At 46.9% G+C, this 14699-nt stretch overlaps 1 protein-coding gene and 1 long non-coding RNA gene across 3 annotated transcripts in view; both read left to right on the top strand.

The window, feature by feature from the left end:
• The first annotated feature begins 1598 nt into the window (after positions 1-1598).
• The window catches only part of VOPP1 (VOPP1 WW domain binding protein), a 67157-nt gene continuing 54056 nt past the window's right edge, over positions 1599-14699 (top strand). The window contains exon 1 of one of the 2 annotated variants that reach the window (XM_080578362.1): positions 1599-1919. In XM_080578362.1, coding sequence (XP_080434488.1) covers positions 1614-1919 — 306 coding nt within the window. In that variant the 5' untranslated portion in view covers positions 1599-1613. The remainder of the gene's footprint in view (positions 1920-14699) is intronic. The other variant, XM_080578363.1, reaches the window with a different exon arrangement.
• On the top strand, positions 1926-5686 carry LOC308188874. Its single transcript, XR_013945826.1, has 2 exons — positions 1926-4206; positions 5143-5686. It is a non-coding gene; the product is annotated as an uncharacterized lncRNA (long non-coding RNA).

Genomic DNA, 14699 nt, shown 5'->3' with positions numbered 1-14699 from the left:
CTTCATGTTTCCAGGGTCCTGCTAGAATTTCTGCCAGCAGCAGCAGCATAGACTCTGTGCACAGCCCCATGTTCAGATTCATTTGGTGCCCCTAAATGGGGCAGACTGGTTTCCGCATGAAGAGTCATCCTGACTTGGTGGGTCTCTAAAAGATCACCTCACGGGTCACGCAACACAGAATTTAGGGGTGGGAAGGAAATTTAGCATTAAAGTCTATGCTAGGATGGGGCTCTGAAAATAAGCAATGAACTGTTAGATCTCAGACAGCTGTGTATGTCCTTTTCAAACTTCTATACATTGAAACCTTTCTGAAGTGATTCCAGACTTTGTATGTTGAGGCAACACGAGCTGACTTGCTCTAGAGGATACCTAAAACACATTGTTTCTTTCTCTATACCCCAGGTCAAATAAAGTGGTACTTTTAAACTCAGACTTCTATAGAGATTTGTGTGTATAGCTCAGAAGTTACCTCATCCAGCCTTTACTGTTGGACAAAGTGATGGCTGTCACATCTCCTTAGGCATCTTCTAGCAAATTCAGTTCGAGATGTGTGTGTTCATCTGAAAAACACCTCGCAGTTTTGGACTGCTTGGCATCAAATAGAGACAAATAAACGTCTCAATGGAGATGTCAAAATCAGTGGTCATTCAGGTAAAACTTGTACCGGTTACCTCCAAGTACATAATGTCATACAGTGTGTGGGAATCTCTTAGTGTACAGATACCTCTTATACAGACCATATGACCTGGGCCTGAGAGGATGTATGATTAACAGTGCCAGCTGGAAGCCTCTGTGAAGAAGCCTTCCTCCAAAGTTCACCATACGGAAATAATAACCACCTGATGACATTTCACTGAGCAACTTGGCATCAGGAGGCAGCAAGTTTCTTCCTTGAAGACTGACAATGGGGAAGCGCTGAACGAGATGTGTGTTACAAGGATGTGCTAATCATTTTTAAATCGTTAGCCCACAACAGGATCGTGGGAGTGTACACCTCCTTCAGAAATGCTGCTGAGAAAGGTCTGTTATTCAGATGGCAGCAGGAGAAGGTGAAGAGTTCCCCCCTCATATCCAGCTTGATATTTTCCCACTGACTGAGCTAGCTCTCCTGTTAACGCAGAACACCTCAGCAAACTCCAGTCCCACGTAAATTTGAAGGGCAGCTGTCCCTCCCTGAAGGAGCGCCAGGTCTAGCTGTGGTAAGGGTGGAAAAGGGCTTGGAAAAGGAGGCTCCAAGCACCATGACAAGGTGGCGGTGAAGGAAACATCCAGGACGTAATTACACCAGCCATCTGTCACGGCGCCCACTGAGGACATTAGGGTGCACCTCAGCTCAAGGCAAGTCCTGAGACCTTTCAGACAAGGTGGCCAGGGGCTGTTGATAATTAATAAAGCATGTGAATGACCACGACGAACGCACAGCCCCCCTGAAGCACCAAAGGTACACATGCAGGGGCGAAGCCCACCCTTACAGCTCTGGCTCCCCACCCGTAAGACAGCGCTGCCCCTTCCTCCTCCTCTTCCTGAGGGCCCCCCTGCGCTGCCCCCCGCTATTTACCGCGGGGGCTCGGGCTGCTCGCCAGGGGCTGCCCTGCGGGGAGAGAGACGCCGCCATGTCGCTGCGGGCGCCGCCAACCTTCACCGGCGAAGCAGTGGCGAGGGCGGCCACCGCCTCCTCCCGGCCGGGCAGCGGAGCGGGGCGGTACCGGGGCGGGCACCGCCTCTCCCCGCCCTCAGCCGCTGTGGTGGTGGCGGTGCTGGGCTTCTTTGTGCTGCCCGCCCGCCCCTTCCCTGGGCGCCGGGCATGGCGCTGCCGGCAGCGCCCGGGCGTGTGTGAGGCGGCGGGGGCGCCGCGGGGACGGGGCGACATGAGGCGCCTGCAGCCGGGGGTCGCGCTGCTGCTGTCGCTGCTGTGGGAGGTGAGGCCGGGCAGGGGGCGGCCGGGCTGGGCTCCGGGACCCCCGCGGTTAGGTGGGAGACGGGGACCTTTGCCGGGGCGCGGGGTGCCCCGGGTGTCGCCGCCGGCGTGCCCCGGGAGTCGCCGCCGGCAGCGATATGCCTTCGTTCCTTTATCATTTTTATTTTTTGGGTCACCACGGGGTGGTTCGCCAACCAGGGTGGGCTCAAGAAGGGAGCTGCAGGCAGGGGTACGGAGCTGTTGGATGCTGGTATCGGTGAATGGTGGCTGGCCCTGCGAGCGAAACCAAGCAGCTGGTGTGTTTCAGGAGGGATGAGAGTGGAAGGTGGCTTTTTCTTTCTTTCCTTTTTTTATTTTTTGAGTATCATTTTGTGGGCAGAACGTAGGTGGGAAGGCAGGCATGCACTGGCGTCGCCTTGGCATGAGGAGCAGCGTGGTAAACTTCTTGGAGAGCCTTGGCAGCGTGGCTTCGGTACTTACAGCAAACAAAATAGCAGCTCACGTTAATCAGAGAGGGGATTTGTGCCACCTAATTATGTCACAGGTCTGGAAAACTCTTCCCTTTTTTAGCAGGAAGATCCATAGCTGCCTGCTGGCGAGGCGGGGAGCTGGCTCTTCTCTTGCCTTCGAAGCTCAGGCACGCTACCGAGGGCACCGATGCCCACCCTCGGTCCCCACGGTGGTTTTGCCATCGTGCTCCTGCTGCTGGTCTCTGCCTTCTCCACTTGTTGAGATGGCACTGGCGATGCCTGTGGGCTTGTCTGAGACATGCTCGCAGCTCTATAAAGCCCTGATTCCTCGCAGGCTGGCCAGCTGCAGGTCTGGGAGGTGCAGCAAGCTGTGTTGCTTCCGTGGGGGGCAAGGCACAACCCTCCGTGGGGTTTAGGGCAGAAAATGAAGTAATAGTTAAAAAAAATCCGAACAAACCCATACATAGAAACTGGAGTGCTGGCTTGTATAATTACTGTTTTCAGTAATGAATATAATTCATGAATACGGTGTTTACTATATGTTTATGCCACCTACACAGATGAACGATTTCTGGTATGTTGCCCACTATGTCATCCATTATCATCGCATTAAAATGCTCTGATCAGAATTGCCGTTTAATGTAAACAAATGCAACTCTTTTGAAGTTAATTGGGCTGCATCTCATTACCCTGGCTGTAAACCTGGCCCAGGGCCTGGCCCGTGATCGCTCCTTGACTCTGCCAGAGCTCTTCAGAAAGTACAAATGGCAAAATGTCGATTAATGAAATGGGCGATGGAGTTCCCCAGAGGGGATTATTCATCTGTGCGTGGCCAGGATCAGTGTGATCAGGTGTCTCCGCTCTGTAATGTGTGTTCTGTTGAAAAAGATCCTGCCTGCCTGAAAAAGTAATTTGCATAAGTCTTCTTTGGATGTAGCCCATGGTGCTGTTATTTAAGCTTTTATACTGATTTTAATGGTGGATTGTTGGTGTGTTTTTCTTTTTTTTCCCTTTTGATCTAGAATGTTTGTTTTGCCATCTGGGTCTGTGGATTAGTGTTGTTTTTTTTTTTTGGAAGTACTTAAGATACCTTTTTAAATGAGATGTAAATAAGAAGTAATACAAATTGTTTTAAGTTGTGGTCTTGGGGGGGGGGGGGGGGGGGGGAGCCCAGAAACAGAACACTGAGAGTTTAAATAACTAATCAGAGACATCTGGCTGTTTAGAAGGTTACTGGTATTTGAAACTTTTGCTGTGTTCTGTGCTGACTTCCGTACTGGCTATTATCTGAGATTGCACTGTTACTTTTTTTTAAATCTATTTGCACTTTCTACATGATCTTAATTAATACTTAAGTGTTAGCTGAGGAACATATTTTTCATTCAGCGTTTTGCAAATGGCTTTGAGTATTATCTGAATAATGGGGGGAAAAAGCCACTTAGCCCTTCAGAGCAGTTTGCAGTAGTTTGCTGATGTTTAAAGTTCTCCTTACTTAAATTACGCAAAATACTCATAAGATGTGCATGTATTTTCTGTCCAAACGGATGCTAAAAGCTTCTGTTTATGCTGGTGAGAGGAATAAACTCCTTCAGCAGGAGGTGTACATCAAATTCAGGGCGTGTGGAGTGCTTCTTTGTGACTTGCAGGTTGGACTCCAGCCACGGCACCGCGCTCCCCTGGGGAGGTCACGTTTTGTTTGCTGCTTCTAATTTAAGGGAGAAGACGAGAAAGGGGGATTGAGGGGAAGGTGCTGGTACACGCTGGTGGCTGATCGCGCCAAGGCAACTGAAGGCACTGTTATCAGAGCAGGATTTACATGTAAGAAACTGCTGGCGCTTGATGCTAGGACACTCGTCCTTTCTCTAGAAGAGCTTGAAATACAGTAATTACAGAAACACCCAGAGTGCCGTGTTGGCAGGAAAAAGGGACTAATTCTGAGTTTTCTTGTTTGACAACGTTTTCCCACTATAACTACAAAGACTTTTACAATGCTATTCCTATTTCCACCCCCCCTCTACAATGGGAGAAACATCCCCAACTCAAAGACCCAGATAACTATGCTCTGAGAAGACGATGCTGTGAGGAGAGGAGCCAAAGATGCCTTAAGTTTTGCTCACAACTTTGTCATTATTGTCTGGTTGAATGTGTAAGCTAAAATGAGGAACTCTTGAGACGAATGACTAGATAGGTAATTTTGGTTCTTGCAGGAAGAAATGAATACTGTTAAATATTCATCCATCTTTCTTCTTCAAATTAATTCAGCTACCTGGAGGTAGCAGTGTGTTATTAACCACAGTTGCCTGAAACTCCATGTTTCTCCAAGAGGCTGCATTTTTGGCAAGCTCGTAGTGCATTCAGCATTTGCTGGGATGCTTGCTCAGTCAGCAGTCCTGCTAACTAGTGCAGCATGTAGTTCCTCTGTTAGGACTGTATTTTGTCTCAGCTTTGTACAGGTAGATGGCTCTCAGTTTAATGGACTGACTTGAGTGCCTTCATGATGTCTGTTTGGTAGTCTGGGGTGTATATCAAGATTTTCTGATTTTATTTCTTCAGGCATCCCAAGGCTTGCTCACATTTGGCTTTAATGAGTATCATTGTCTTTGGGATGGGAAAAAATAAAACTAAACCAGCCTCTTCCTCCCCCCCCCCCCCCTGTATGATTAAGTGAGCTAGTTTTTAGCCTGAATGTGGGCACCGTGCTATTTCCTGGTGGGTTGCTTCTCAGAACGAGTGCTTTTTGTTCCTCTCCTGCAGCTGCAGGTGTGCCAGGCTAAGCTGGGTGGCTGACGCTGAGCTCGTGGATGGGAAGAGCTGGTCTGAGCTGTTGAAGCCCAGCAGAGGATGCTGCTGGTGGTAGTCCAGGAGGAGTTGTAGAGTCACTTCTGCTGAGGGCAGCTCAGTTTGTAGCTTGCTGGGTAGCCTTGCTCTTGAAAACTGTCAAATAATTTTAGCTACCTAAGCTTCTGGTTGGCCTCTAGTGTGTCCAAAGCAACCCCGGAACTAGTTTCTGCATGCTCAGTTTCTCATTACTAGAAATTATAATGTGTATGCTGATAGAAATATTGATAATTGGATGGTTGGAAAAAAATGGTGAATGTAATTATTGTTAACTTGTCAGATGGGAGATACTACAAATGAGTCAAATGCCTTTTTTTCTTAAAGAACAGAAGAACAGACATGTAATGTGACCAGCAAAATGTTTTAACTTTAAATAAAATTCAAGCACTTGTGACAGTCTGTCATGTAAGATTCATCTAAATAAAACGCAAAGTTGGCCAGCTTCTTCCCAGTTGGATAACTGCTGTGTGAAGCGTTTTATTATTTTTGTAAATGGATTTCAACAGGAGAGGTTCTAGCATATAAGATAAGCCTAAAATCTTTGGCTATTCTGAAGATTTTTGCCTTTGTGGGAACAAGCACATTAAGATGGGCAAGAACACCAGTCTTAAAGGGGGGGAAAAAAACACCAACTTTTGATGATGATAGGCACAGCTAGAGCTCTGATTGTTGTGGGCATCTTCCCAATAATCCTCACAGGTTCTGATATATACATACAGTTATTTTTTTTCCATTCACTGTCAGGGTTTCCTTTATATATGTGTTCCAGGAATGCGTGTACCCTTGCACGTCTCAATGTGTGTGCACACCGAGGTTATCTTTCCGGTGTCCCTCTCCGTGAAAGCCCACTGATGCTGTCCTGTTGATGGAGTGCAGAATCTTTAACTTCTATGGGCTTTGCATAAGCGGTGAGAAGCATGATCCTTTCATCAACCTGCGATGGGAAGAGGCTGTACTAGAGCTTCTGCGAGGGAGTTGTTAGCATGGACGTGCCCGCTTACTCTCTGCTGCATGTTAGTTTTATTACATAGGGGCTTAGCAGCTTAGGCAGTCTTTTATTTTTCTGTCTTGCTGCTGGGTGGGAAGTAGCTATTGCTTTGCTGAGTGAAGGCAGGAGAGAACTTACTTAAGATTAATCATTTCGTGATCCGACTGGTGCTGGCAAGTCTCCCCTGCTTCTTGACAGCAGTGAGATGGGCTGTGATTTACAGGCAGGAGGACTGAGCTTACACCCCTTTCTCACTTTGTTCCTGCTGCTGAGGAGAAGGATTCGTGTTAGCTGCGGGAAGGGAAGGGAAAAGCAAGGTGCCCGACTGCTATTTGCATTCTTTAAGGGAAGGCATGAATAGTTGTGCAGTGGGTTTTTTGGTGTTTTCCTCTCCCCATCAGAAAAAAGCATCTATAAAACCTATTTACTTTTTTTTTAAAGCAGTCAGAAATGCTTAGCACCTTCCGTCATGCTTTCTCTATAAAAAGAAAGTCCTGTGACGCTCTTGATCTTGGTACTTCCCGCTCAGCTAATGCAGGTGTCTGGACGGATGTGTTAAACTTGACCGAAGTATGCCTTTAGGCTTAAGCTGCTCTTTTAAAATGGTCTTAGCTAAAATCAGTGGAGGGGAAAAAAAAAAAAAAAGGCTTCAAGGAAACTCTTGGTTTAATGCAAACTTATTTTGGTTTACTACAATAGGACTGGGTTAGGAAAAACTGGAATAAGTGTGCCCAAATACAGGTTTGCCCTTCTCATCTGTGTAGGCTGAATTTATGGACAGGAGCAGATTGATGCTTGAGCTTATGTTACTGAATTTAAAAAAAAAAAAATCTTATTTCTGGCTCAGCCAAGGTAGCTGCCTGTGTACTCCTAGTCTGTTGTGATATGAAGTAAAATCCATTTAAATAAGACACTTCAGAAAGCAGTGGCCAGCCTCGTTTTTGAAGGTGCCACATCAGTTTGTGTCCTCAGCAGTGTACCTGTTTCCACAATGTGTGTGTGTTGCTGAAGGCTTTGTTGAAATCCCATTAGTATTTATTACGGCAAATAAAAACTCTGTTCTGACTAGCAAGTGGTAAAAAAAAAAAAAAAAAACCCTTTCTAAAAGCATCTTTTTTTTCTTTCCTTGAGTAGTGTCTTTTGGGCAACAAATCTTAGCTCTGTCTGGAGGCTGGGGTCACAACCCAGAGTTGTAGGTGTGAAAGAGCACTTGCAAGGCAAGAGAAAGATAAGGTCTCAAATAGTGGATGTTGTCACTTTCCTGACATTTGTGAAGTACTACAAAAGACACAGAAGTGTGTATTTTAATGAGAATGATGTGTCTTGAGAGGCTTCTTGCATATTAAGTGGAAAAGTTTGTACTGGGAAGATAAAAATGTCTTTCTTCTCAAGTGTGTCTTCAGCTTTGTGTTAAATAGGTGCTAACTAAACCCGTGTTTTAAATAACTTGACGAAAAATCTCTTCCTCTTTCTCTCTGACTCAGCTTTCAGTCTGGCAGATTTGTAGGAGAGGAATTAGCAAGAAGTGGTTTCTAATCTGTACCTGATCTAATGCAGGGTGGGCTGTCTCTGACGAGGGTGCTTCCTAACCCCTTTGCCGGCTGCGTGCTCCTACAGGTCTGGTTATCACGCGGCTGCGGAGGAATCAGATCAACCCGCTGGTGTGATGGAGAACTAAAGTCACCAAAAAGAGGATGAGAAAAAGCGAAAGAATAGTTTTCCTTTGGTTCAGCAGAGGTTTGTGCGGCAGTAGCATCACAAAACTTGCTGCAAGGGAGGAGAAGGAGTTCATGATTTGGAGCAGGACTGCCCATTTTGGTAGCACACTTGTTTCAGTATGTTAGCCATCACCTCTGGTCGGAGTTACAGGAGAGACAATACCTGCATTTGTAACGATAAGCAAGGGCAGAAAACAGGTCTTCTCCACGCACTGCTAAAAGGGAAAACTAGCTGAGTCTGGTTTTTGTTTCCATTGGAAGATGCTCTTGAGACCGACTTTTCCAGAAAATGTTCCTGTTGTTTTCCCACATTACTTGCCAAGTGTTCATTGGAGCTGAAGTGCTCGACCTGGAGCTAATGACCTCCCTGCCCTTTCTTTTCAGTGGGGCAGCTGAGGGTTTGTGGCGCTAGAGCATGTCCACAGAAGGTCCCTTGGTAGGTGTGCTGCGGGAGAAGCTGTAGTTCTGGAGTCCAGCTGGTGAGTGATGGCCAACCCAGCGTTCCTCTGGCGCTCCTCTTCCATCCTATGGGGCTCTCTCATTTGGAGGATGAATTAAAAGCAGGTCTGAAAGAGAGAACCTCGGTTGCATCCCTTTTATTGAAAGCGACCATGAAAGACAGCGTGAGACGACAACCCCAGCACTTGTACTGGAGCTGGATCAGGGCTGAGGCCTCTTGTCAGGTGGGGGGCTCCTGGTCGTCATCCAGGAGAGAGGTAATGATGGAGTGATGTGGCCTTAGGTTCAAAGTTTAATGACTGTGGAGAACAGCTGTTCTTGGAGCGTGGTGAAGCATGGCACCAGGAGCGCACCCTGTCCAGTGCCCGTCTGACTTCAGCCCTAGCTGCTCTCTTGCCCTCTGTAAGCAGTTTGTTTTTTTTCCTGCTCATGTAGGAAAACAGCTCTGTTTACGAATTTTTGCACAACACCGCTTGTCTGATTTGACAGCTTGTGTGTCCTTGGGAACAATCCCATTTGTTACCTTTTCTGATTGAATCTTTTCCTACTCCCGTGCTGTGGGTAAGAACAAGACAAAAACAAACAAACAGCCCCCAGAGGTCTCCTGCCTCTGATGTTGATGGTGTCGTGCAACTTAATAGCTGGCAAGAGTTTAGAGGTTGAATCTGTACTTCTCAGGTCTTGTGCTGGTGGCATTAGAGGTTAGGATCACACACACCCATATGTGCAGCCCATACCTGCACGAGTCTGACCTTCAAGTACATTAGGTTAAGGCAAGCACATTTATCATCATTCCATGCCTCTCTAGTTATGTGTATTCCTGTCTGTTTGCATCTCCTTCAGAGAAAGAAGAACTAGATGGCATTTAAGGTCCCTTCCAACCCAAGCCATTGTGTGAACCCTGAAAAGAAAATATTAAGCGAAAGGAACATAGCATGTGGGAGGATGGCAGGGGTCTCTGGCTGCTGGCTTTCTCTGAGTATGTATATTGGGTGGGGAGACAATGAGCTGTAGGAGCAAAGGTGTGTTTAAGTTGCTTCTAACTTGTGTATTTTTTTTTCCTGGCATATTTCTCTTTTACACAAGATAGGTAGACCAACAAAATTCTCTTGTGTATCCTGACCTGAGTCTGTATTTCCCCCTTCCTTGATAAGAGAGACTCTTCACCTAAACAGAAGTGTAGCTGTTTATGCCACACTGCTTTGAATGCAATCCATTCAGTGTAAGCACAGCAGCTTGGAGTTACAGTGCTTGTACTGCACGGTGACTCCTCATGGAGAATGACAGTGCAATAAAGCACACAGTATAATGGTCTCCACCAGAGGAATTGTCCAGGTGTAACTCATTGGTTTTTTTATTTTATTAAATTTCATAGTGGATAGAAAAAAAACCAAAACATTAACATGGTTTGCAAATTCCTTTCAGCCTTCCTTGCGATATTTCAGTAAATGAGGAAAGTCAGCGCAGGCGCTTCTCAGGGGTGACTTTAAGCATGCTTTTATCTGTTGATGCGAGAACCGGGTAAGGATGAGTCAGGCAAGTGTTTTCTTTCCTTTGTGCTCCTCGAGGGGGAAAATGTATTGCTCATCGCTAAAGATAATTATCTCAGTACTGGTGTGAGATCCAGAAATTCACTGTTGGCTCTCTTACAATTTGAGTTCCCAGCTCAGGGCTGCACTTCGTCGCTATGTTTGGAGCTGTGGGTTCAAACCAGTACAAGGAAGGCTTAAAATTCTACCTTAATCTGTTCAATGCCATTAAGTTTGGCAAGATTTCAGTCCAAAACAGAAGAAGAAACATTCCACTCTGAAAATCATGCTTTCAAGTGGTCAGACAGCTGTCTAGCCTGAAGAGGGGGAGGAAAAAAGGGGAGAACAGAGGTGCGAGAAGTCTTAAATCTGCTTCTGTATGGCTTGCTTTTCTTCTTAAAGCTGACGTGAGCTGTTCCTATCTCGAGTGCTGTCTTGTCTATCCCAAGCAAATGTCATATCCCTAACAAGAGCCGTGATTTTCAGGGGTTTGAGAAGTAGCAGTGCCAAGGACAGCGGCTCATCCGGGGGTAGCAGTGGCAGGCAAATGTGTGTCAGCACGGTCTTGTGTGAGGGACCTGGAGTTTCCTCTGCTCTGCTTTTTGACTACAACAATTCACATCTCCCGTCTGTAATACAGAAGGAATAATAGCATACGGGGTTGAGTTAAACCTCCTCAGAACTGGGTCACCCCTTATTTTGAGGTGGTGTAAGATGACATTAAGCTGCTTCATTCATTGTTGTAACTGAAACAATGGCACTCTCAATTCCCAAGCTTGTGCCCGTGTCCCTGCCTAAACCAGCAGTGTGTGCCACGCTGGGGCCAGGGGGTTGCCTACGTCTTGTTTGGGATGGTCTGCGTTTTTGCTAGGGAAACCAGAGAGCAGAGGAGGCAGTTAAGTGCTAAATAATAGCCAAATACCGCTAGTTTCATAACCCTGAGAAAATGCCAAGGCAGAGACCTTTGGATTTGAGCGTCATTTGAAGGAGGTGAGCTGAGATCAAAGCCTTGATTCTGTTTTGTCTTCTGTTTTCTGTTCCTTTGGTCCGTAGAGAAAGAGGACTTTGTTTTTAGCAGTGTAGATACCCTGTTGTTGTGGGGGTTCACAGTTCTGTTTCTTCCCTCAGTGGCAACAGTCCACAGCTATAATTGAATTTTGACCAATGCCCAGCGCTGTGTGCGGTAATGGTAAAATATTCTAGGGCCTGCAGGTGCAATCTCCAGATCTCACAACTTGTATTTCATGAAACACCTCATGTTTTCAGTATGCAGGACTTAAATGGGCGTCTCACTGAAGGTAATGCTTCTGGTGCTTGTTTCTTAAAGCACTGGGCAAACATTAGTGGATTGGGTCTTGTTGTACCCTATACACAATGATGGTCTGTGTAGATGTCCAGTGTTAGCTAGAAGGCATTGGGTGGGGTACTGAAAATGCACCAGCAGATGCGCTGGAGCGTGCCCCAAACCTTCGGAGAGGTGAAGTTGTCCCCAGTGCCTGCAGTGACGCACGTTGTGAGCTCTGTGCAGCAACAGCCAGCCCACTCCTCTTGCAGCTTTGCCCGGGTTTTCCTGCAGGCAGAAGCTGCGGGCACGGCCGTGGTATAAATCCAAGGGCATTTGGATTAAGTTTATTTTAATTCTGTGGTAATCTTGACCTCCTATTTTTATTAAAGGCCTAATCCCGGGCCCCATCCAAAGCCCATTAAAAGTCAACAGAGCCGCCCTGCCTGATCCCAGCGAGCGCTCAGCGCCGTGTCACATCCCTTGGCTCCGGCATCCCGACGCGCCTGGGATGCGGGCAGGCCCTGCTCCGTGTGTCTTCTGGATCAGTGCAAGCGTGGTGGGCGATGCTTGTGCCTTCCCCAGGCCAAGGGCAGGTGTTTGTCCCCTGTTGCTTCTGAAAAGCTCAGTTGACTCGAATTGTCTCCCACCGTCGGGGAAGGGGTTATCGCGGCCGGCTGCCTGCTCCCCGCGCCCGGCTCGCGTTGCGTAAGTGAAGTGCCTCGTACCGATTATATAAAAGAGATTATGTAACCCAGTAATTCTGTAATCGCTTCTCCGGTGAGCCTAAGAATAGCTGGCGAATGAGCATGTCTTCCTTCGGTACCCGGCCGCTGGGGAGAGGAGCCCCAAGCGGGTGTCGGTGGGAGCAGGCCCAGCGCCCAGTGAGGGTGCCTTTGCTTGCAGGCTCCCCAGCTTACCGGTGTCCCTGCTGCTGCAGCAAGGTGTCAGCAGCTTTTCTCTCTTTTCCCCAAGTGTGACATGACCCTGCTGCCTGCTTCTTAGGTGCAGGAAAGTTTTAAAGCTGTTTGGACAGCGAGTTGCTCTCGACTCTTTAGATAAACCCATACGATGCTGCTAGCTGTTGGCTGCACGCTTAAGATGACGTGTAAGGTATCAGCAGATCGGGTGACCAAAAAGGGAACACTTCTCGGTGAATTTGGGGCCCTTTTCACTTTCTCTTGCTTCCCAGGGTGTATTTTTTTCGTGCTGATGTTGCTGGTATCCCCCGTGAGGTATCTGGCATGCCGAGGGCTGGACTGTGCCCAGGCTCCTGGTGAGGAGTAAGAAGCCTCCTGTGCTGCTTTGAGATGACTGAGAAAGCTGTGTGTGCTCCAGCCCAGCTCCTGCCTGCCTCCCTTGCAGAGGGGGAGGTGACTCACGAAAAAATCAGATGCAGCCAAGGCTGGAGAGAGCTCACATACAGCTAACTGAAATCTTAGGTGGGGGGGACACACAGCTCTTGGGGAGGAAAAGGATGCCGCTCCTTAAAATCTCTCAGCCCTGAGAAAACCACGCGGGGGTAAGCCAAGGATAGCTCAGGAGAAGGCGGGAGGGGAGCGAGAGACTCTGGTGGGGAGAGGAAACGAGCAAAAGGAGTTTTCTTAGCACCAGTGATTCATCTCAGAACACGAATCCCAACCCTTAAGATGTTGCCGCAGTTCTTAGCTTGACTGCTGGAGCTGGGTGGCTGCCTGTTTTATTTCTGGCTTCCCCTGCTCTTGGTTTTGTGATTTTTTTTTTCCCCTGTTCCTCCTGTACACTGTCCTGACTGCATCATTGTCACCTTTTCTTGTTGCTCCAGCCACATCATCCTCTCTACCTTGAGTTGCTTTATTGGCTCTGCATCTCTTGCTGCCTGAAGCTCGAGCTGCTTGTCTTCACGCTGCCACATAAACCTATCTCCACCTGCAGTTCTGACCCCATTTCTTCCTCCTTCCAGGCTTGCTCTGGATATTTGTTCCACTCCTCTTGGCTTTGGGTGGCTTCCTTCTGTCTTCGTGCGTTATTGATTTCATGATTCTGATGCTGTTAGCAATCACTTCTACTTTCTTGGCTGCTAAACCCCTGTTCCCTTTTTAAAATTCATCCCCTTAATGTTTTCTCTGCTTTCCCCCTCTTTCTTTTCTAGGATTTCTTCTGTCCCAGCTATGATTCAGCCCTATCACATCCATGTCCCGCATGGACTTCGTTTCTCCCACCATTTCTTCACATTTCTGTGTCTGCAGAGGCCTGCTCCCGAGGGTGTACCATCTGCGCTTAAGTGCCCTGTAAATCCATTTTCAGTGTGCTGCAGTTAGGCATTGGATACAGATAGGAAAAAATACTCCTTTTTGCTTGAAAGAAATATGTATTTCCATCCAGTCCGTTTTGCCTGAATATCTGTTTCTGTGCTTTTTTATATGTTAGTGTCGAGATTTCAGGGTTCAGCTTGATTTCTATCCCTATAATTTTCTTCACAGCACAGGTGACCTCATTACAGAGGGTTGCCTGGTGTACAGACCCTTCTTTCCTTCCTATTTATGCCTCCACTTTTCAGTAGAGTGTCAGCCTTGGAATATACAGCTATTGCTGTCATGGCAAAAAGAGTATTAGGGGTGCGTTGTTAATAAGCACCTGGTTGTTTTATAACGTAGATGGTAACAAGGAAGAGGAGACTGCACATGCTGCTCGTAAGCTTTCCGTGAACCCCTGCAAAGAACATGACAGACCTGCAGTTGTTTTTTTTTTTTGCCGTGGGTAATATAAAATTACATGTGTCGATTCCCAGAATTTTAATGAATTTATCTTCTCTTATCTCAAACTACACACCTAGGAAAAGATGGGAGTTGGAGAGTTTTTGTGCAAGCGCGTGTGAAGGTGTGGGAGAGCTGTTGTAGGAGCTCCTAAACATGAAAGCTGTTTAACCTGCAGCTGTGCCAACGCAGTAAGAACAATCCTAATGGACTGATACGCAAATAAGGGGTGGTGAAAAGAGGAGGAAGTCCAAATTTGCCCACTGGATTAACTCTAACACCAGTGAAGCTCTAAAGTTGATGCAAATCACATGATATTTATGAGGTATGTCTGTAAACTCCTGCCTAGGATCAAAGAAAAATGTTATATCCTAGTTACAGTTGAATACCAGGGCTAAAAATATATAAATATAGCGCATACAGGTATGAAGTGCAGTTTTTGGATCTAGAGTGAAAGCCGTGTACAAGCTTTTCTTGCCAAATTGTCTGTGCTGCCAATGTCAGATATAGCATGTATAATGTGATTAATTTTAGTCTGAGCATATGTTCTTCTGTATTCTGGGATTCCAGATGCAGCTTTGATAACGGAGGTCGCTAGTCCTCAGCGGAAAACCTGGAAATGAGCTGGAATGTACCAACTTTAATGAATCTGGTGGCAGCACTCTGTGGTGGGAGGAGGATAATTAGTTACTTGTTCTTGGAATTTCAGCTCTGGTCCTAATCTGCGACGTGTAAACTTCCAAGAAAATAAGCTGTAAAGAC

Source organism: Anser brachyrhynchus (genome assembly GCF_964034855.1).
Source record: "Anser brachyrhynchus genome assembly, chromosome: 2".
NCBI classification, from domain to species: Eukaryota; Metazoa; Chordata; class Aves; order Anseriformes; family Anatidae; genus Anser; species Anser brachyrhynchus.
This window is presented reverse-complemented; position numbering and strand designations above follow the sequence as displayed.